This window comes from Kogia breviceps, chromosome 3 (genome assembly GCF_026419965.1).
Source record: "Kogia breviceps isolate mKogBre1 chromosome 3, mKogBre1 haplotype 1, whole genome shotgun sequence".
Lineage (NCBI taxonomy): Eukaryota > Metazoa > Chordata > Mammalia > Artiodactyla > Physeteridae > Kogia > Kogia breviceps.
This window is the reverse complement of record NC_081312.1, coordinates 28612864-28636700: the sequence shown is the minus strand read 5'-3', so window position 1 is coordinate 28636700 and position 23837 is coordinate 28612864. Positions and strand designations below refer to the sequence as shown.

The 23837-nt window shown below is 38.4% G+C and overlaps 1 protein-coding gene across 1 annotated transcript; it reads left to right on the top strand.

The window, feature by feature from the left end:
- Positions 1-4651: 4651 nt before the first annotated feature.
- Positions 4652-22431, top strand: PTGR2 (prostaglandin reductase 2). Its single transcript, XM_059055904.2, has 10 exons — positions 4652-4733; positions 9701-9785; positions 11079-11197; positions 13661-13852; positions 16236-16406; positions 17202-17411; positions 18405-18526; positions 19908-19995; positions 20760-20799; positions 21845-22431. Exons 2-10 carry the CDS (start codon positions 9749-9751, stop codon positions 21928-21930), a joined length of 1065 nt encoding a protein of 354 aa, XP_058911887.1. The 5' UTR covers positions 4652-4733; positions 9701-9748; the 3' UTR covers positions 21931-22431.
- Positions 22432-23837: the final 1406 nt, after the last annotated feature.

Genomic DNA, 23837 nt, shown 5'->3' with positions numbered 1-23837 from the left:
GAGGCTGCAGCTGTGGTTGGAGCAAAGCATAGTCTTAATTGAGGCTGCATACACGCAGAGTGGAGACCAAATTTAGCTCAGGGAGGAAGAAAGCCAGTGAGCAAGAAGGAAGGAAAGGAGGCAGGAAAAAAAGGAAAAACGGGAGAGAAAGAAAGAAGAAAAAGAGAAGGGACAAAACAAAGAAATAAAAACGGCAGAAACAACAGCCCCAGGGCAGAAAATTTCAGAATCCATGTTTGTTACAATATATTCTCTAACATGTCAAATTTTCAACAGAAAATTATGGGATCTGCAAAGAAACAGGAAAGTGTAACCCATACTTAAGGGAAAAAAGCAGTTAATAGAAATGGCCTCTCAGTGTTCCCAGAGGTTGAAGTTAGCAGACAAAGACTTTAAATCAGCTTTTATAAACATGTGCAAAGAACTACAGAAAACCTTATTTAAAGAGCATGACAACAATGCATCAACAAATACAGGTTCTCCATAAGGATACAGAAAATTTTAAAAACAGAACCAGGGCTTCCCTGGTGGCGCAGTGGTTGAGAGTCCGCCTGCCGGTGCAGGGGACACGGGTTCGTGCCCCGGTCCGGGAAGATCCCACATGCCGTGGAGCGGCTGGGCCCGTGAGCCATGGCCGCTGAGCCTGCGCGTCCAGAGCCTGTGCTCCGCAATGGGAGAGGCCACAACAGTGAGAGGCCCGCGTACCGCAAAAAAAAAATAAAAAATAAAAAATAAAAAAATAAAAAAAAAAAATAAAAACAGAACCAAATGAGAATTCTGAAACGGAAGAGTACAATAACTGAAAAATTCACTAGAGGGGCTCAACAGCAGGTTTGAGGTGGCAGAAATGAACTGGAAGATAGATCAATAGAAATAACTCAATCTGAAAACAGAGAGAAAAAAAGACTGAAGAAAAATGAACAGAACTTCAGAGACCTGTGGGATAACATTAAGATACTAACATACATGTAATGGTGATTCCAGAGGAGAAGGGAGAGAGAAAGGGGCAGAAAAAATTTTTGAAGAAATAATGGCTGAAAACTTCTTAAATTTGATGAATGACATTAGTCCACACATCCACAAAGCTCACTAAGGGAATATTAAGATCTTTCAGATTTTTCTACTGTATAATCACTGAGGCAGGAGATAGATGGGCTGCAATCTGAACAGCTGGTGTTTCTCCCCGGTGGACAGGTACTCAAAAGTAGCAGGAGCTAGAGAGGAGCTGAACCCTGCCCAGATAAGAGATAAAAGACCACATATTTCTCATTCTCCGAGTCGACTCCTTGAAGGTCAAAAAGGGAGGGGTCGCCATCACATAGTAGGTGATGTAGAGGCCTACCCATAGGCCTCTTTACTAGAATCCATCTTGGCTAAGAGATGCACACGCACACATGGGAGGACCCTGAGATATACCAAATAAGGACTCAGAACAAGATGATTGGCCAAAGAAAACCCAGAAGAAGTGCCCCATAAGAGTGCTTCAAACGACCATGAGGGCATGACTCTCTCTCTAAGTCCGCCCATGTGTCTATCCACACATACCCTTTTTCCTCCTAATAAATATTTTACTTGTTTAATTACTTTCCAGCTCTATGTGTAAATTAATTTCTACACAGCTGATGGGCCAGAGCCTTGTCACTGGCCACTGGTCCCTTGTGGTCTAGTGGCTAGGATTCAGCACTCTCACTGCCACCGCCCGACCTCAGTCTCTGGCTGGGAACCAAAATCCTGCTTCAAGCCACACTGCAGGCTGAGGCCACCTGAAATCATCACCACTTTTTTTTTTCCTCACTTGCACTTTATTTCAGTGCAAGTATCCTGCTCCTCAACACAATATCCCTGTTATATTGTGATTTATAATAACAAATACCTATTTGGTCTTTACCCATTTCTGGCACTAAGCTCCTAAAAACCTTGGAACTTCAAAAGTGATGAGGGAATCAAGGTATCTTTTGTTATGTTCATGAGGTGACTTTTGGAAAGCCCACTGGTAACCTACAGATGGGAGCTTGTTGCCAGGGTAACCAACCAAGTGATTAGAGGGTAGGAAAACTGAAAGTTCCAATCTCCAGAGAGAGGAGAGGGGCTGGAGATTGAGTTCAGGTGCAACAGGCAATGACTTAATCAATCGTGCCTATGTAATAAAGCCTCCATAAAAATCCAAAAGGACAGGGTTTGGAGAGCTTCCAGGTTAGTGAACACGTGGGGAAGCAGGGAGACTGTCCAGCTTGGAGAGGGCATGGAAGCTCTGCACCCCTTCCCCGTACTTGCCCTATGCATCACTCTTATCTGACTGTTCCTGAATTATAGCCTTTTATAATAACTGGTAATCTATTAAGTAAAATGTTTCTCTGAATTCTGTGAGCTGCTCTAGAAAACTGATTGAATCCAAGCAGAGGATCATTGGGACTTCCAATCTATAGCCTGTTTCTCAGAAGCACAGGTGGACATTCGATTGGCATCTGAATGTGTGTGTGTGGGGGGGGCAATCTTATAGGACTGACCACGTAACCTGTGGGATCTGATATTATCTCCAGGTAGATAGTATCAGAATTGAGTTGAATGGTAAGTCACCCAAGCTGGTGTCTGAGCATTGCTTGGTGGTGTGTGGGAAACTCCCCTAACTGGAATTGGGTGCAGAATCCAAATTGGGTGCAGAATCTTAGTCCCCCTAGATTTAGCATCCACTGATAATTCTCGTCTGATCCAGTCTTTACTATGAAAGCTGTACAATACTCTAATATTTTACATTTAGTATTTATGATACTCTAGTACTTCCTCTACATTTATCAGCTAGCTCTCAGCATCCTACTGTAAGGAAGAACACTCTATTCTCTCTGTTTGCTTATTATTGGTTTAGATTCATAAATTTATATGTTTATGATGTTTGTAAAGCATTATTGTAATTAATTATTTTGGTGCTGAAGTTGTCCCAGATTTGGCCAGTAGGATCCCCTTCAAGCTGGCTTCTGTGTCCCTGTGACATACTTCATCATTTTTGGTGGCAAAAAGATGTTCACTGGACTTCCCTCACCATTCAGTGGTTAAGACTCTGTGCTTCCACTGCAGGGGGCATGGGTTTGCTCCCTGGTTGGGGAACTAAGATTCCACATGCTGTGCAGTGCAGCCAAAAAAAAAGATGTTCAGGCTCATCTGGTTCGGGCTTAACCTGACCCAGCCCTGGAGTCTGCCATTTCTCTCCTTTTTTTTTTTTTGGCCACACCATGCAGCTTGATCTCAGTTCCCCAACCAGGGATTGAACCCGGGGCACAGCAGTAAAAGCCTGGAATCCCAACCACTAGGCCACCAGGGAACTCCCTTAGTGGACATATTAGGTTATCTACTACTGCATAACCAAATACCCCAAAACTTAGCAGCTTAAAACAACGAACAATTATTATCTCACACAGTTTCTGAGGTTTAGGATTTGGGGAGAGGTCTAGGTAGTTCTGGAAAAATTTCTCTCCTCTCATGAGGGCACAATTAATACACTCATTTCTTGAATTTTTGGAAATAGGAACTCATTCTGGGGAGGAAAAATCACAGTTGTAACAAGGAGTTCACAGACTATCAAGAGAGTCAAAACTAATTTAATATTGCAGGGTTTCTTTTCTACTTTGAGAGAGTCTTTTAAAATCAAGTTCTGGACTATATTTTATGCTATTATTTTTAGTCTGCTAGATATTTTCTTTTCAATTAGTTGGTTCAATTTATTACAACGAAATGTTATCGAAGGTCTACCTGTACAAGACAGATAAAAGAAGTAAGTTTCTCCTCCTGCATGAAGGAATTTGCACAGTAGTATAATCTTTCTAGTCCTTTCCTGAAGCTTTTCCGAAGAAGTAAAAATTTCAGAGGTGAAGCTACCAGGAGTTCCAGGCTGTTTAATGATTCTTACCCACTTGCTCACAATCTCAGTCGTCTTTCAGCTACTGAATACTATGATTTATGCTGAGCTATTAGCTCTGACATGAATATAATATAAATAGCAATTATTTCACCTGCCTAATTCAGAATGGTCTCCCTTAGGGTTTGAAGTCCCTGGGGAATCCCAGCTATCCTAGGAATAAGCTCAACCAAGTTCAACACAAAAGGAGGCAATTTAACAATTATGAAATTGAGATGCCAGGTCACACTGGGTAATCCATCTTTGAGGAAGCTGGGATTCTTTGCGAAAGAAAAGACAGCCTTGTTGTAAGGGAAGGAGTCCTGGGCCAGCAGTCTGGAGAGACTATGTAACCCCAGCACTTCCCCAATCACAGCAGGTCTCCGAGCCTCAGTTTCCTCGTCTATAAAACGAAGGGTAGGCTTGTCGAGCCCCTAACTAACTGTAATTTTCCAACCTGAGGCTCAGGGAGAAATCCTTAAAGCAAAATTCCTTCAAAGTACTGCTAGAAGTGAACTCACTGGTCAAGGTTGAACGATTTGTTCTTTGGGTCCAGGTAGTAGGGGCAGCAATAGGCCACTAATCCCGGTTAACTTATTAATACACTTTGCCCGTACATGTGACTAGTCTTTAAATCTCCGCACCTTCCCAACCTTCCACGTAGACGCTGAGACCCAGGAAGGTCTGCAGCCTAAACTTCAAAAGCCCGCCCCTGGGAGGGGAGGGGGTGAGGAGCAGAGGTCTAGTCGTGCGCCTGCGTAGTGAGGTCGGAGGGCCGAGGTCGCGCGGCGAACCCCTCGCAAGCTCTGCAAACCGCGCGAGATTTCCTCCGAGCTCCTTGGCGGTGAGTGAAGCGTCGGGCTGCGCCGGCCGGGGCTGGGGAACCCGAGGCTGGGTCTGGCCCTTCAGGTGAGGGCGGACCAAGAAACCAGGGTGACCTCCCGGCTTCCTCCCAGAGCTGCTGGCGACGCTAGCATTATTGCCTACGTCACTGGGATAGGGAATGCTCGAGAAGAAGCAGAAGCAGGGCTTTTTTGTTTTTAGAATTTTTGGTAGTAAGCAACCTCAAGTTTGGACATAATTGTGTTTAAGGTGTCCTTGGGATGTTCATTTAACACATATTTAATGGGCACCTACCATGTGCCGGGCATAGGGGGTGAACATAAATCACTGAACTAAACAGGCACGAGTCCCTATCTTGGTGTTTACATTCTGGGAAGTCAGTCTGAAATTCTGGGTTTTAGACGCAGATTTTTAGTAATTTACGTATGAGTCGTTGGTAGTAGGAGCCATAGAAGGTGAAGCCACTGAGAAATGGAAGAGCCATGCAGGAATCCCCACATACTAGGGGAAAGGAAGGAAAAAAACAGAAGTCTCAAAGGAAAGGAGAGCGACCGTCCAGAAAAAATGGAGGAAATCCCAGAGATTTACACGTTTTGTAATAAGGCCGTGGGCAACAGTCATTTGTGGCAGAATAATTGAGCAATATCAGAGTAGTGGAGTTTTTTTTTTTTTTTAAAGATGTTAGGAAGCTCATGTTATGGCAGTGGTGTGTGTTGTGTTTGCCTGTGGGTTCTAGTGTGGTCTACCAGCTAGTTGTGCTACCCATGGGCAAGTTATTCAACCTCTCTGTGCCTCGTTTTCCTCCTCTATAAAATGGGAACAGTGACAGTACCATCCTCAGAGTGTTGTTGGGTGGAGGGGTTAAAGGAGACAATGGCTATTAAGTTTTTAGCCCAGTTCCTGGCACTTAGGAACATTCAGGGAACAGTCTGAGAGAAGGAACTTTCCCAAGATCCTGGGTGATTCGAAGCAGGACATGTACTCTGCTTTTCCTAGTTGGGCGCCCTACCCCTTATATTAGGTTGCAAGGTAGATATTCAGATAACACACTCTTTGACTGCCACTAGAATTTTTCAGTTGTTCATTGATCTGGTATTATTTTGGAATATTACTTACCACCAGTTAGGAACTTACGGGCAAATATGGTCTGCTTGATGTCAGTCAATAAGGACTTGAGTTTTTTTTTCCCTCCCATTTGGGATGAATAACACCACCACCACCACACCTCCTTTCAGATCTAGAGCTGGTGTATCATATTGTATATTTTAATTTTGTGACTAAATTTTTTTATGTTTTAAATATGTTGTTGTGCTATGGAGGGATATTGCACGATTATCCTACATTAGTTAATTGTAGTGTTTGATACTTGAAAACTTTCTAATTTAATACAGAGGGAGAAAACTTTAATAGTGTACTTTTCATGCTGACAAGCAGTATTTGGACAAATCTACAGTGTGCATAATTTCAAGTAATAAAGCATACATTGAAAGTAATTAGGGAAAAGGGTGGCAAATACGAAACTTCATTTGGAAAGACTCCTTTGAAAATTTAGACATCTTGGTGCTGTTAATCACCACTTAAGGTCAGTTATCTTTGGATCCAGTATCAATTTGGAAAACTTTGCTTTTTAACCCTACGTAATTTACACACATGGTGATTTAATAGGAGATTTTCTTTAAAAAAATACATTTAGCCCTACAAGACATTATGAACTTCTCGCTGTGATGAACTAGGATGCACACAGCACCACCTTTAAAGATTCTTGCCTAAAAAGTCTGAACCTGCATCTAATCAAACCTCTAGATCTAACTACCTGTCAAGGATAAGAGGGGAGATAGAAGAATGAAGTAAATGACATTATGAGAAAAATAAAAAATAGAAAAATAAAAATAGGGACTTCCCTAGCGGTCCAGTGGTTAAGACTCTGCACTTCCACAGACAGGGCCACGGATTCCATCCCTGGTCAGGGAACTAAGATCCTGTATGCTGCTCAGCCAAAAAAAAAAACAAAAAAAAAACCCCAGACACTATGAGGATGCAATCAAAGGTCATTAAACAGACAAAGGAATGAAGAAACATGTTTTTTCAACAATCAGTGACATGAAATAAAAAAAGGGGAGACTCAAAAATACAGTATATGGACCTTGATTCTAACGAACCAACTGTAAAAAGACGGAATTTGAATGTGCACTAGGTATTGGATAATGTCAAGGAATTACCTGGACTATTAATTCTGTTATGTTAATGGCATAGTGTTTATGTTTAAAACAACCTGTTATTAGAGATGCATAACTGAGGGATTTTTGAATGAAATAGGATGATGTCTGGGATTTTGTTTTAATGGGAAGCTGGGGACCGTAGTCCTTAGCTGGCAACATTGTGTCCGAAAGGAGAGAGTGGATATTGAGAGCAACCAGCCATTAAGGTCACAACCAGTGAGATTATAAATATATGCATTATAAAAAGTAAGGAAGCAAATAGGATGAATATCCATGTTCTTCATTCTATTTTATGGAATGCCACTAACATCAGACATTTAGTTCTTAATGAGCAGCAGAATTCCTCTCCTCTAGAAAAGGGTACCTACAGAAGAATTGAACATTATTATGTGGCTATATATACGTGAAAACCGTGTTTGGAGGTGATTGGGGGGCAATAGTGGACAGAGTGAGGACAAGTGAGATCTGGGATGAGGAGATTTATGTTTCAGTCCTAACTCCTCTGCTTAACTGCTATGTGATCTTGGGTACAAACTGTACCTCAATTTCTGTTGTAAAATAAGGATATTACCTGTATACTTTGTTTTAAGAAATAAATAAATCTGTGTGAAAGTTCTCCATAAGTTATCTCCATATAAATACTGTTAAGCAAGATTTGAAAAATACCCTGTGATGATTATTTAACATTTTTCTGAGAAGTATACATAAATCTCAGGTCTATATAAGAAACTCAGGTACTATATGGGATATAGAGAAATATGAAGAAATTCAAGAGTCCTCTAAATTGAGAAACTAGATTAGGAGTAGAGTCATGGGTAAATGAAATTACCCAGTGATTCAAGGCAAGCATTATTAAATATCAAATGGATCTACAGATGGTAATGTCTAAGCGTGCTGCTGTATAAACTTAGAAATGATACTAAGAGCTAAATATATTGCAACTGTTGATAAGCAACAAGGATATATTGTATAGCATGGGGAATTATAGCCACTATCTTGTAATAACTTTTAGTGGAGTATAAGCTGTAAAAATGTTGAGTTACTATGCTCTACACCTGAAACTAATATAATAATGTAAATCATCTATAATTTAATTAAAAATATGTTGCAATTGTAAAAAAAATGAGTCATTGATATAATTGTTGTTCTTGGGCTTCTCAATGTTACTAGGTACTAAAGAGGATGAAATAAAATATCTAATGAGAGAAGACAACTAGTAAATAATTTTAAAAAGGATAATATTTACTTAGTAACTTAAAAATCAAACAACTTAGACATACAGGATGGAAATTTTTATGTAGTAGTTAAGTGATTGGAATGTCAGACAGCTTGGGTTTGAATCTCAACTCCACCACGTTAGGAAAGTGCTTAAACTCTTTAAGGTACATTTCCTCATCTATAACTTGGGGATAATAATAAAATATTTAATAGGATTATTAGGTTAAATGAAATATATATTAAATATTAAATACTAGATGAATATATATGTGCATATATATATGTATATATGTTTCATAGCACAACAGTCCTTGGTACAGAATAACACTAATGGTCTGTTCTCATTTTTAGTAATGGATAAAGTAAGCTTGCCCAAGTCAGATAGTGCTAGCATTGGAACTTCATTTTGCTTCTTTCATTAGCTCAGATTGTAAACTCAGAATAAACATCCTTTTTTACTCACTTGGCCATTCTATATTACATAATTTCCTAGAAGGTGAGGATTTTTTTTAAAAATTAATTTATTTTTATTTATTTATTATCTTTGGCTGTGTTGGGTCTTCGTTTCTGTGCGAGGTCTTTCTCTAGTTGCGGAGAGTGGGGGCCACTCCTTATCGCGGTGCGCGGACCTGTTACTGTTGCGGCCTCTCTTGTTGGGGAGCACAGGCTCCAGACGCGCAGGCTCACTGGTTGTGGCTCACGGGCGCAGTTGCCCCGCGGCCTGTGGGATCCTCCCAGACCAGGGCTCGAACCCGTGTCCCCGGCATTGGCAGGCGGATTCTTAACCACTGTGCCACCAGGGAAGCCCAAAGGTGAGGATTTTAAAATGCTTTTGATGTATTACTTTTATAATCAGCAGAACTATTAAGAAATTTCCATTTTGATAAATGAATAAAAAATTTTTTGAAAATTTGGTTACATCTCAATTAAACGGCTAGTGTTTTATTTGCTACTAGACTAACTGGCTAACTCTGGAGGAATATATCATATTGTTTTTTTTTTTTTTTTTTTTGTGGTACGCGGGCCTCTCACTGTTGTGGCATCTCCCGTTGCGGAGCACAGGCTCCGGACACGCAGGCTCAGCGGCCATTGCTCACGGGCCCAGCCGCTCCGCGGCATGTGGGATCTTCCCGGACCGGGGCACGAACCCGTGTGCCCTGCATCAGCAGGCGGATTCTCAACCACTGCGCTACCAGGGAAGCCCCATATTGTTTTCTTTTAATCAAGCTACAGTAGGAGCCTTAATCATGATGGCTTGAAGATGAATGTGCTTGAATTATGAGGCCAAAAACATTTTGTTCCACTCAATCTTCAGTGAATTTGTTCTTATTAGTCAAATATTCTAATTAGATTTAGTCTTTCTTCATATATTTGCTTTAGGAGGTAACTCTAACAGGAGACTACATCTTTTTTGGATCCTAAATATGATTTTTCCTCTCCTTGTTCAGAAACACAAATGTACTTTTTTTTAACTTTTAAATTGTTGAATATTTCATAACTTACTTGTGATTTAAAACTTTTCTGTTTATAGGAGTTATTTTATACAGAAGTCTTGTGAAACCACTGTGCAAACAAGGTGATGATTGTACAAAGAGTGGTATTGAATTCCCGACCTGGTATGTATTTGTCTGTGATGAATGAACAGCTGTGTTCTTTAATAATTATTACTGTAAATGGAGGAACAAAAAGTAATAATATGATGTAAATGTGGTAAATTAGGTAAGAAGATATTAACATTAGTAGAGATATTAGAAGAAACTCTTTAAACAATATAATATTCATTTTAAATTTTTATTCATTCATTCATTCATTCATTCTTGGCTGCGGTGGGTCTTCGTTGCTGTGCGCAAGCTTTCTCTAGTTGAGGTGAGAGGGGGCTACTCTGTTGCGGTGTGCCAGCTTCTCATTGCTGTGGCTTCTCTTGTTGCGGAGCACGGGCTCTAGGTGCATGGGCTTAGTTGCTCCGTGGCATGTGGGATCTTCCCGGACCAGGGCTCTAACCTGTGTTTCCTGCATTGGCAGGCAGATTATTGACCACTGCACCACCAGGGAAGTCCCAATATTCATTTTTTAAAATGATAACTTATCAAGGCCACTTGTTGGGGAAATAAGGTGTTTTAAAATTATTATAATTTTTAGGTTATATTACAAATATATGTGGCTTTTGTTTTTTCTTTATAATGTGTATCATTGATTCTTAAGATGTGTTTTTCTGTTTTATGTGAAAAGCACTGACCTATGTCATCCTAGGTCATCTAACCTGACATCTAACCTGAATGATAGAAGCATAGGTATGGAAGTAACCTGAGAGCTTTGGGCCCATGCTGCCCTGGTTTTGGTGCTTACCTAGCATGTGGCCTGGGAAAGACACTTACCTTTTTTCAGTTTTAGTAAAGTGAGCAATTAGATTAAAATGTCTACATTCTATTTTCACCTTATAAATTTGATGATTCAATGAATATGAAGTTTTAATTATATTCATTTAAGTTTCTCTTTTCATCTTAAAATGAGGAAGGATAGTTTACCTGTTTGCTTTGGCTAATGTGGTGTTTCTGCTACCTTGTAAATTTTAATTTTCATAGTTAAAGAAAAAGCTGGCTGTGCTTTTTCACTTTTTGAAATCCTTCTATAATTTATAACAGATGAGGTGATTTACCTGTAATCACGTTAAAAAAGAAATTTTTACATTGACAGCAATATGCCAAAGGAAATTCTTGGAGAAAACCAAGAGCAAGTGAAACTATTTGAAGAATTTATGCTGAGTTACAGAAAAATTACAAAACAATATGGATTTATTTAAATGTGTGTATTCCAGGAGTGCTCTAAATCTTAAAGTGACCTTTTAAAAATAATAAATAATTCTATGGGAAAGTGACTTTTTGATTTTATATTTTTGCCTAATATTCTAGGAAAAAATGGTAATCCAGTGGTGGAAAATTTCCGAGTAGAAGAAGTAAACTTACCAAATAATATCAATGAAGGACAAGTACAAGTCAGAACTCTTTACCTTTCTGTGGATCCTTACATGGTAAGAATCAGGATTTTGTGACTTAGTGAAAATAATTTTATTTTCATATTTTTTCATGTTGCATCTGAATTTCATTGCGCAAGCCTCATGATTAATAAATATTTGAGGGACTTCCCTGGTGGCGCAGTGGTTAAGAATTCGCCTGCCAGTGCAGGGGACATAGGTTTGAGCCCTGGTCCGGGAAAATCCCACATGCTGCAGAGCAACTAAGCCCGTGAGCCACAATGACTGAGCCCGCCTGCCGCAACTACTGGAGCCTGCGCACCTAGAGCCAGTGCTCCACAACAAGAGAAGCCACCGCAATGAAAAGCCTGTGCACCGAAACGAAGAGTAGCCCCCCGCTCGCCACAACTAGAGAAAGCCCATGTGCAGCAACGAAGACCCAACGCAGCCAAAAATGAATAAATAAATTTATTTTTTTAAAAAACACTCCGGGGCTTCCCTGGTGGCGCAGTGGTTGAGAATCCGCCTGCCGATGCAGGGGACACGGGTTCGTGCCCCGGTCTGGGAAGATCCCACATGCCGTGGAGCGGCTGGGCCCGTGAGCCATGGCCGCTGAGCCTGCTCGTCCGGAGCCTGTGCTCCGCAATGGGAGAGGCCACAACAGTGAGAGGCCCGCCTAGCACCAAAAAAAAAAAAAAACCACTCCGAACCCTCAGACTAGTCCTTTCTGTTATATTTTCTCAAAACAGTACCTTGACCTTCAGCCTATATCCCAGTTGTAATTAATAATTATTTGTGTTGTTATTAATTTTCCCTAATAAAAACTTATTATGACAAAGATCTTATTTATCACTGTATCTCTAGTGAAAAGCGTAAGTGCTTATTAAGTATTAAAGGAAGGAAGGAAGAAAATTACTTTGGTTGTTTTCACTTGACCCTGTTCTAAAAAAAAAAAAAAGGACATAAGCATCTTTAAAGGGGAAAAAAGAAATCTGATGAACATTAAATTATTGAAATTTTATATCATTCCAAATTCACAAGTAATTTTAATCACTATGTATGTACTGTATTTTACATGGTTATATTTAATATGTATATACTATTTTGATTTTATATTCATACCTTCATATGAAAAACTAGTCCAGATATTATTATTATTTTGGTGGTTGTATAACATTTTATTGTGTTGACATCATTCGCTTACCTATGGGGAATTACTCGTTCCCACTTTTTCTATTAGCCTTAAGAATCAGGTTCTTGGTGTGGCTAGTATCCAATGGCTGCTGCACTTGCTTTTCAACAATATATGGGAGGGGCACACAAGCACAAGTGTAGTGTATTCCCATAGAAGCTTCTGCCTCAATTCCCTATGTGGTCTTTTCCCCTGGTGAACTGAACCAGACCATGGGGGGCCCATTGATCAAGCAGCCTTCCATCTATTCCATCTCCTGGACCACACTGTAGGCTTGTACATCTTGGCCTTCATGAGAGAGGCAAGAGTGAGCCACAAAGAGGAAGAAAGCCTTGCTTACCTCCAGGAGAAGTCTTTAGCCCTAGTTCTATGGAAAAGTGTGGTGCTATTGTGACATTATGTCTTTGAGGAATAAAGAGAACATCCAGCTGAGGTTAGGGGGAATGTTGTAGTGCTTGGTCTGAAGTTGTGATGAATAACTGTATAAAAATTGTTTCATTTCTCTTTTGGGTTATTTCCATTGAAGAAGCAGTATTGCTTGGCTGAAGAAATGAGCAGTATTATGGTCTATATTTTACTAGTTTGTTTTCTATAAAAAAAATGGACAGTTTTATAATATTATCAGCAACAGTAAGTGTACCTAATTTGCTACAATCCATTGAAACCATTGACACAGTATCTTGTATTATTTTTGCTAGCATAATGTATGTAATATTACATAAATTTCTTTAAGTAATTAAGAATTTTAACAGCTTTATTGAACTATAATCCACATATACAGTTTACACATTTAAAGTGTACAATTCAGTGGTTTTTAGTCTATTCACAAAGTTGTGGAACTATCACCACAATCTAATTTTAGAACATACTTAAATTCCTTTTTTTTTTTTTTTTTTCTTCTTTTTTCTTTTTTGTGGTATGCGGGTCTCTCACTGTTGTGGCCTCTCCCGTCGCGGAGCACAGGCTCCGGACGCGCAGGCTCGGTGGCCACGGCTCACAGGCCCAGCCGCTGCGCGGCATGTGGGATCTTCCCGGACGGGGGCACGAACCCATGTCCCCTGCATCGGCAGGCGGACTCTCAACCACTGCGCTACCAGGGAAGCCCTTAAATTCCTTTTTAATTTCACTTCTTTACTTGTTAGAGAGGGGATACTTTTTTTTAAGGATAAAAAATAACTGAAAGGAAGAGAAATTAAGGTAAGTTTTGTTTGGCTAACACTGTACTTAACATTACTTATTACATACTTTCTTTTAGTCACTGGGTAAATTAGTAAACTGTTTCATTATTGTCAGAGAGAATTATCCTAATCTATGTTTTCTTTTCTTAGCGTTGTAGAATGAATGAAGACACTGGCAGTGACTATATATCACCTTGGCAGCTGTCTCAGGTGGTTGATGGTGGAGGTGTTGGGATTGTAGAAGAAAGCAAACACACAAATTTTACTGAAGGCGATTTTGTGACTTCTTTCTATTGGCCCTGGCAAACCAAGGTTATTCTAGATGGAAATATCTTTGAAAAGGTGATGTATAATATAAAGTATCTGATTTTTCCCCCCTGTAATTCCTTCTTTATGCATTTGGTGCTCATTTCTGTTTGTTATCAGGGAAAAAATAAAAGCACATGTTTTCTTTTTAGTTAGCTGTCAGAATATGGAAAGCCTTTTATTCCTCTTCCACAGTTGGTTGTAACTATGTATAACAGTTCTTAGATTGCCAACGAGTGATGTTTTCCATATTTAATTTATCAAATTTTACATAAATGTTTTATACTAAGAACTAGAAGGCCCCTTATAGTTGTATGCTTTAAAGTTTCCTGAGAAATTACCATGTGACTTAAGAAATTCATTTGGTTTGTGCTTGAAATTCCATCTTGTGTCAGAAATCTTGAGTTCGGTTTCTACTGTAGTCTGAACCATGTGGAATTACCAATATTTGTCTGTTTTGACCTACAAGAACTGGCAGCTTCATGTAATTCAGCCTAATATTTGTCATCAAGGAAGTTACCTTATATCTCTGAACCTGTTTCCTCATGTGCAAAATGAAAACAATAGCTACCTCACAAGTGAATGTGAAAATTAAATTAAATTTAGCTATGATAAATGTGATTAAGGCTTTGTAAAAAGCTTTATAAAATTTTAGTATTTTTTATGATTACAAATTATTATAATCAGTTAAAGATGGCTGTTAAGATAAAATGAGATGCGGGAGACATTACACAATCATTTGCCAACGTAATGGTACTAGTAAAATATATTTAACTAGAAATTTCATAGCAGGAAGTGAAAGAGAAACATTCAGCACTTTCTAGTTTTTCCTGTCATTGTGCTATAGTGGGAAATTGAGCAACTGGAGAGAGCTTAAAAACGTTTGGGGAGTAGGTATTAGAAATGAGGAAGAGGAATTCAGAAGGGATAGAAAAATGATCTTTGCTAAAAGCAAACTTATCTCACAATGTTTTTATAATGGCTTTACTAATAAATGACTGTTAACTACAGGATACATTTCTGTGTAGTGTATGGTAGACCTTTCTGTATATTATAGACTTTAATATCTCCATTACCTTTATTCACACACCAGACTTAACTGATAGGCATTTAAAACTGCTGATTACAAACTGCCATTTTCTTTCTTTGTGGCAGACCAAGGTGGTGAATCTTGATTACTTTTGGTGGTTTATTGAGTTTTTACCAAAATTATCCAATTCCTTAAAAACTATTATGAAACCTTTATGGTAGGGAGTCTTTCTGTATAATTTTTTTTCAATTCTCCCTAATGTTACAGATAAGAAAACAGGCACAGAAAATGTGAGAGAAGGAAGTATAATTAACTATTTTTTTTTTTTTTTCTTTTTTGGCGCGCGGGCTCAGCAGTTGTGGCTCATGAACTTAGTTGCACCGCGGCATGTGGAATCTTCCCGGACCAGGGCTCGAACCCGTGTCCCCTGCACTAGCAGGCGGATTCTTAACCACTGAGCCACCAGGGAAGTCCATAATTAACTATTGATTGGGCCTGGTAAACATATAAACGTAAAATGCTAAAAAGCTGACAGAGACCTCATTTTATTCTGTAATTAAGCTAGAAGAAATTGTATCACACCTTCCTTACATTTCCATGGACCATTTTAAGCATCAGTAATGAGAACTGTTCGAGTTTGAGCTCATTTTTATATAGATAAATGTTTACTCTGGAATTGCTCAGAGATTTTTAAACCTTCCAGTTTTGCCCAGTGTTTTCCTGTTAAGTGTTTCCTTTCTTTTGAAATATTTGGAACATTGACAAGAAAGAATGTTTGGTATCTCTTATGTGGCAATTCTTTTTTAAAGGTTTTGTAGGTTTTTTTTACTATAAAAATTAGTAATATTCTTTCTTTTTTTTTTACTTTGTACAAGTAAATTATAGAATTTTAACAAGACTGAAGAATGGTTTACTGTTCTTGAAACTATGTTGGGTTGTTTATTAGTCCACTTGAACTGCCATTACAAAATGCCATAGACTGAAATTTATTTTCTCACAGTTCAGGAGTCTAGAAGTCTGAGGTCAAGGTGTTGGAACATTTGGTTTCAGGTGAAGCCTCTCTTCCTGGCTTAAAGATGGCTGCCTTCTCAGTGTGTCCTCACACAGCATCCAGCCTTTCCTCTGTGCACCTGCATAGAAAGAGATCTCTGGTGCCTCTTCCTCTTTTAAGGATACAAGTCCTATCAGATTAGGGCCCCACCTTTATGACCTCATTTAACCTTATCCCCATAAAGGCCCTATCTCCAAATATACTCACACTAAGAGTTAGGTCTTCAATATATGAATTTGGGGGGGACACAATACAGTACTTAACAGGTTGTCTCTACCCTGTTGACTTAAAACGAAATTCCTAGTATTATTTTTAAAAGGTATGTATATATTTTTTAGGTAGACCCACAGCTTGTGGATGGACACCTTTCATACTTTCTTGGAGCTATAGGGATGCCTGGTTTGACTTCCTTGATTGGGATACAGGAAAAAGGTCATATAACTGCTGGATCTCATCAGACAATGGTTGTTAGTGGAGCTGCTGGTGCTTGTGGATCCTTAGCTGGGCAGGTAAACTTTTGGAGAACAATCTGATTTTCTAAAAAACTAGTCATAACTGAATCTCTGGATATGTGTATATAATTTAAAATATAAAATTGAACAAATTTATAATATGATTATTTTACACATTTTTGGTAGAAATGATATTATTGCATGCTTAGACTCTCTTCTTAACAATATGAAAAATGTTATAGATTTTTGTATTTTGTTCTCTTTTAACCAGAAATGACATGGTAAATGGTAGAACATTGCTCTAATCAATATGAAGAAGAAAATCACAGAGTACCTGGCTGGAATTACATGAATTAAAAAACAAATTTATATTTAAAAAAAATCATCTTCAAATAAGAAAGCACTTACTGGGTTTTAGAAGTATAGTAAATGTTATGATAGAAATTTATAAAGTACATTGTTTTATGAATAATAGCCTTTATAGTGTGAAACCATTGAAACAAAACATTCTATCTTACTAGTGATTTTAGTTGCTCACAGGCCTGAAAAATATTGAATTGCAAGATAGAGATGTTTTGGGTCTGACTATTCCGTTTATGACATCATCTTTAAATTGCGAGATTTTAACATTCAAACTAATTTTATTCAATCTTAATTTTTTAAAGAATGCCATTATATCTGTTCTCAGTTCTTTTGGTTTCAAATTACTTTTAGCTAAAAGCCTTATAATCTAACCTCAGTTGTGACGAACACTTTCATACATGTACTTGTATTAACTTTCATACTTGCACATTTTTACATTTAAATTGTGGCAGTAGTAAGTTATTTAATTTTCAAAAATTTCCCCCCTAGATTGGCCATTTGATGGGCTGTTCCAGAGTTGTGGGAATTTGTGGAACACCTGAGAAGTGCCTCCTTTTGACCTCAGAACTGGGCTTTGATGCTGCAATTAATTATAAAGAGGGGAGCGTGGCAGAACAACTCCGTGAGTTATGCCCCTCTGGAGTGGATGTTTACTTTGACAATGTTGGCGGTGACATCAGTGATACAGTGATAAGTCAGGTTATTTTCTGATTTGTTTGTTATAAATTAGAATACTACGGTTTATTTGATGTGATATCTTTTTACCTGATACTGAGAGAGAAAAAAAAACTTTATAAAATTGTAGGGTTTATGGGGAAAAACATGATGGTCAGTATTGTAATTAAGTGATACAGAAGAGCTTGCTGAAGCTACTTCCATTTGTTGTAGATTTGCACTGTGAGCATCAATTTCAGTTCTTTGCTAGCAGTGTTATATTTTCACCTGTAATTTATTTTTGTGAAAAAATACAGTTGTATTATTCCAATGAAATTCTAACCTTTAACTCACTTCTACCCATCAACCAACTTACATTAACCAACTTACAGCCATGACTTTGGGTAAGGAAAGGATTTTCATAGATTGCAGGTATTTACCTATTTTAATTGACAGTGTTACATTTGTCAACATTAGCTGTTAACACTGCATTGTCCTTTACTATATGTAAAATTGTTTTTAATTGAGGTTAAATTATTTAAATTCTAAGAAATACTCTACCAATAATAACAAAAGTAGCAACAATGATGACAATGAGAACTAATGCAATTCTTTTGCTGATTACCAAACTTATTTACTGCTGTGTTCCTTTGGAGCAGACATATTTTCTAGCTAATTAAAGCTCTCTAATACATATAATGGGTAAGTCTTCAAAACAAAATCAATTAATTGGCATTATAATTATATAATACTATAATGCCAATTATAACTGGCATTATAGTATTGAATACTATAGGGAATTCCCTGGAGGTGGTCCAGTTGTTAGGACTGCGTGCTTTCACTGCCCAGGCCGCAGGTTCAATCCCTGGTCAGGGAACTAAGATACCACAAACCAAGTGGTGCGGCCATTTGAAGAAAAAAAAAAAAAAAAGGATTAAATATTACAGTCAAGGAGGCTTTCATTGAGGCAGCCATAAAATTAGTAAACATAGGGAAGGTGTATATCTTAGGTTATAATCATCAATTTTCTCTGAACAGATGAATCAGAACAGCCACATCATCCTATGTGGTCAAATTTCTCAGTACAACAAAGATGTGCCTTATCCTCCTCCACTACCCTCTGCTGTAGAAGCAATCCGGAAAGAAAGAAACATCACAAGGTGTGTTCTATGCTTTCCCGTTATTACCAGATTCAAGGGGTTTAAAGATCATGGATGTATACAAAATATGTTGTTCTTCATACATAATTTTTCTTATTAAATAAAACTTGAAAATGTACACTTTAAGGTGGTCATTTAGGTTTTGGTTAACTAGGTCCCTGGCAGAAAACTTTTTGAAAAATGCATCTGTTCAATCAATTTTTTTTTTTTTTTGCGGTACGCGGGCCTCTCACCGTTGTGGCCTCTCCCGTTGCGGAGCACAGGCTCTGGACGCGCAGGCTCAGCGGCCATGGCTCACACGCCCAGCCACGCCGCGGCATGTGGGATCTTCCCGGACCGGGCCACGAACCCGTGTTCCGTGCATCGGCAGGCGGACTCTCAACCACTGCGCCACTAGGGAAGCCCTCAATCAATCTTTTGCAAATCTTTTTTGCGAGTGTTAGAAATTCAACTCATATTGGCTTCAGTGCAAAGGAAATTTATTGGCTCATGTATCTAAGAAGTTCAATATTGGTACAGGCTTAGATTGGCTGGATAAAGGGTTTGCATAATGGTGTCATGACTCAAGTTTTTTTAAAAAAATTAATTGATTCTTACTTTTGGCTGTGTTGGGTCTTTGTTGCTGCGTGCGGGCTTTCTGTAGTTGTGGCTAGTGGGGGATACTCTTTGTTGTGGTGCACGGGCCTCTCACTGAGGTGGCTTCTCTAGCACGGGCTCTAGGTGCACAGGCTTCAGTAGTTGTGGCTCGTGGGCTCGAGAGCACAGGTTCAGTAGTTGTAGGGCACGGGCTTAGTTGCTCCACGGTATGTGGGATCCTCCCGGACCAGGGCTCAAACCCGTGTCCCCCGCATTGGCAGGTGGAGTCTTAACCACTGCACCACCAGGGAGGTCCCATGACTCAGTTTTTCTTCACCCCTGGACTGTGCTTTCTTCTGGATTGTCTTGGCTCCCTCGCAGGGTCTCCTCTTGCAGCAGCAGGAGGATGACTGTTATCTTTACTCTTACATTTTACCAGATTAGCAATCCAAGCAAAAAAGAGAACAGCTCTCTTCTTGCAGTTTTATCACATCTCCAAGCTGATACTTAATGGCTCAGACTGGCCTGGCTTTCGTCACATGAGGGTGGGGAAAGGATGTCACCCACAAAGTAAAATCACAGTGTTACTACCAAATGGGATTATAGATGCTGGGCAGACAATACAATAGAAGTCCATTATACTTATGCTTGTAACTACACCTAAAGCTATATCTGACCAGATTCTGTGTGATTAAGTCCTAATGTTTGAAAGATTAACAAATTTTAGAGTTCTGGAATGATTTGATTTGGGCTTTCTCGCTCCCTCCCTAGTCTCTGATCATTATCCTTTTCTTCCCCACTACAGAGAAAGATTTCTGGTGTTAAATTTTAAGGACAAATTTGAGTCTGGTATTCTCCAGCTGAGTCAGTGGTTTAAAGAAGGAAAGCTAAAGGTAGAACTTGCTTCTGTTCTTTATCAGTGTTATTCTTCCTGCTACTTGATATACTTTTGTATTATTTGGATTTAATATTAGTTTCATAATAAATATTTCTACAGAAGAAAAGTATACTGAATATTATAAATTAACTTTACCTCCTGAGTGAGGATAACTCTGATTGAGAAACCCTCTCATTTTTCCCTTTATCTAAAATTTTATTAATGTTTACTTTTCTTACTTACTATATTACAAGATCAATAGGTTTTTGTTTTTTCCAAATTGTAATAGTCATTAACAAATATTTATGGAATGCTACTATGAGTTAGAAGCTGTGCTTTCTCGAAAATCTTATAAGCACCTCCTAGTACCTCTCCACCACCATACATCTTTCCTGCCCTCCCTGGACATTCTGATAGATCTCTTGGCTGTGGCTGAAAATCAGGAATTACTGATCTGGGGTCCAGAGACCCTGACCTAGGATATTCTTGAAATGTGAAAATGATAGGCAATGTGTTTGTTTGCTTATATACTTTGTTTTTTGAAAAGAAGGTGTATAGCATGTGATATTACCAACTGAAGATTAGACAATGGGAAAATAGGATTGTACTTAAAAAAATGAATTGATAGGAAACTTTTCTGGACTACCTACACAAAATGAAGAATATCTCTTTTTAGATAGAAAATGCTAAATAGTATTGCTACCTTTTGCAAAACTGAAAACTGTTAAATAGAAACACTGAAGTCTAAAGAATATAAAGTATACCTATTTTGATTTACAGATCAAAGAGACTATGATAAATGGATTGGAAAACATGGGAGGTAAGATGAATGTAGATTTATTTATTATACACATGAGTTCAGCACAAATACTCTTTTTTCTTTTAATTCTACTTCTCTGTTCTTTTTTTCTTTTTTTTTCTCTGTTCTTTTTTTCTTTTTGCAGTACGCGGGCCTCTCACTGTTGTGGCCTCTCCCTTTGAGGAGCACAGGCTCCGGATGCGCAGGCTCAGCGGCCATGGCTCACGGGCCCCGCCGCTCCGTGGCATGTGGGATCTTCCCGGACCGGGGCACGAACCCGTGTCCCCTGCATCTGCAGGCGGACTCTCAACCACTGTGCCACCAAGGAAGCCCTTTCTTTTTAAATCATTTCTTTCCTGTAAAATCTTGATCAAACTTCATGAAGTTCAACTTATTGGTATTTAAGAGCCATTGTTTTCTCCTTTCAAATTGTAAAGTGTTTCTTTGGTTTTGTAAATAACTTATGAAAAAAATGTAAGAATTGTGAAAGTCATTTAGCCTCTAGGTAACTTTTTCAGATTGAATGGTTCTAAGCCATCATAAGATTACATGAAGCAAATTTTCAATATTTGGGTGTTTTTTTTTTTTAACTAACATTCACAGATTTCAACACTCTTGTTTCAAATAAAGAGGATTAAATAAAACTAATAATTTTTCCTTTTTGAGAAAAAAATTTAATATATTTGGAGATGTATATTTCACTTAGTAAAACTTTATGACTAGATTTCTAATATTTTAAAGTTATTTTAAAATTGTTATTGCTGACATGTATCCTCATATTTATTTGCCTCTAGTCTTCAGACTCTGTAACAGTGAACATGGATGTAGACACCAATTAATCATTTCTAGTTTGGGTAAAAACACATTTTTAAGATGTTAATTGGGTTAGTTTGTCCTGTAACTTTGCCAGTGTTTTACTTGAGATTTCCTTTCATGACAGTTTCCTTCTGTACTTAAAATCATTGAAGAAATTATTCAAATTAATTGTAAGTGTCTGACCTACTGATAAACATGTATGATGGTGACATTTATGTTTTTAGATAACCTAGTTTTTTTTTCTTTCCAGCTGCATTCCAGTCCATGATGACAGGAGGTAACATCGGAAAGCAGATAGTTTGCATTTCAGAAGAAACCTCTTTGCTATCTCTGTAAACGTCTTCATTAAGGAAGTACACGGATTGCTTTCCGTTTTGCACAAAGATTTCAAGATACATTAAAAAAAAACCCTTCAGAGTACAGATAGCTTTTGATTTAAATGTGATCATAGGTGATATTTTCTTAGCTGCATAACATAATTCTTTCATATGTCTTCAATATCATATATGTATTCTTCATCCAATATGATTATTTACAATAATAGATTGAAGTCAACATGACCTATTTTTCCTTCTTTTGCTAAAACTAATATTACATGAAATTTATATCAGATATTCTGAAACCACTGGAGATTTGATGTAACTGTTTAATAGATCATACAAAATATTTTTTAAATTAATAACTTTTATTAACTTCATGAGTTGTATTTAAAATAGAATACTTGAGAAGGCACTTAGTAAATATTGAACTGGACATGCTTTATGTAATTCTTGAACTGAAGCTTGGTGAAGAATAAATTGGGATGGTCTTTCCATATTATAGATGGAAGAGGGACTTAATTGCAGGGTCTGTGTGTGTGTAGGGGTTTGGGGGAATTCAGAGCTTGTGGAACAGTTTTTGGGGTAGGAGAGCAGAGGCTTTGTGTTGGGAGTAGTATGAGAAATTAAACAACTGAGGTTGGTTAGGTTGATGGAGGGACTAGATTTACTACAGAAGATATGTGTTTTGCCAAGTAGTTCACAGTATAGCCTAAAAACTCAAATATATATTGATAAAAGCCTATGTTTTAGGTTAGCAGGCACATACTGTCAAATAGTTGCAAAGATTTTGAGGGCAAATAGATATAGGCATCAATTCAAGTTTTGATTTTTTTTTTTTTTTTTTTTTTTTGGCGGTACGCGGGCCTCTCACTGTTGTGGCCCCTCCCGTTGCGGAGCACAGGCTCTGGACGCACAGGCTCAGCGGCCATGGCTCACGGGCCCAGCCGCTCCACGGCACGTGGGATCCTCCCGGACCAGGGCACGAACCCGCGTCCCCTGCATCGGCAGGCGGACTCTCAACCACTGCGCCACCAGGGAAGCCCCAATTCAAGTTTTAAGTGATGAAAAAGATTTAAACAACAAATACAGCTTCAGAAAATGACAGAACTGACTGAGCAAAGTAACAAATGGTCATTAACATGGATGTTCAAGACCTATTAATGTACCTCTAAATAAGAGCATTTATTTTATTAATTGTAATCAACCCTTTAATACAGTAAAATTGAGGGTATTTTCTGAGTGTTGTGCTGGCTTATGGTCAGCAGTTTACAAACTGCAATATACTTTTGTGTAGATTCGAACTGTGTTAGTAATCAGTCACTCCAGTTGACCTCAGTGGCCTTCGCTTCTTTCTTGTTTTATATACTTTTCCAGAGAGAGCTTCATCTCTTGTCTGTGTGTTGATAACTCCCCAATCTGTATCTTATTTCTGACCTCTTGAGCTAGGTAGGGACCTTCAACTCCAAGTAAATATCCCATAGGCACCTGGAATAGATAAACTCGGCTTATCTAAAGAGGAATTATCTTCCAATGAAACATGTTGCTTCTTTGTTTTCAAATCACCATCATTTGTGTACTAAACTACTCCCCTGGTTTCTTCAACCTTGTCTCTGTCCTTGAAAATGCCCTTCTTAGAAAGCACCTTTAATTCCCACTGCCACTGTCTTAGCGCAGTCCCTCCTTCATCTTTTGGCACGCAGCAAGTATTCAAAAATTAGTAATTTCACAAAGTCAGTCAAACACATAAAGCTCTAACAAGTTGCGGCATCTGGCCTGAAATTCAAGTGTTCTAGCACCGGTGTGGACATCGGAGAGCTCTTTACATCCTACTGTACTGACGGAACCCAGACTCTAGGGACTTCACCTTCCAAAAAAAAGTTCTACACCGGAGTCTCAGTTCTTACCCCACCTGGTATGCAATAC

What these genes read in the sequence shown, in the direction of transcription:
- PTGR2 (XM_059055904.2), top strand. Translation starts at nt 9,749, where the DNA reads ATGATTGTACAAAGAGTGGTATTGAATTCCCGACCTG. An exon ending in GGTATTGAATTCCCGACCTG is followed by an intron (nt 9,786 to 11,078) that starts GTATGTATTTGT and finishes CTAATATTCTAG; the next exon opens with GAAAAAATGGTAATCCAGTG. An exon ending in GTGATACAGTGATAAGTCAG is followed by an intron (nt 17,412 to 18,404) that starts GTTATTTTCTGA and finishes TTCTCTGAACAG; the next exon opens with ATGAATCAGAACAGCCACAT.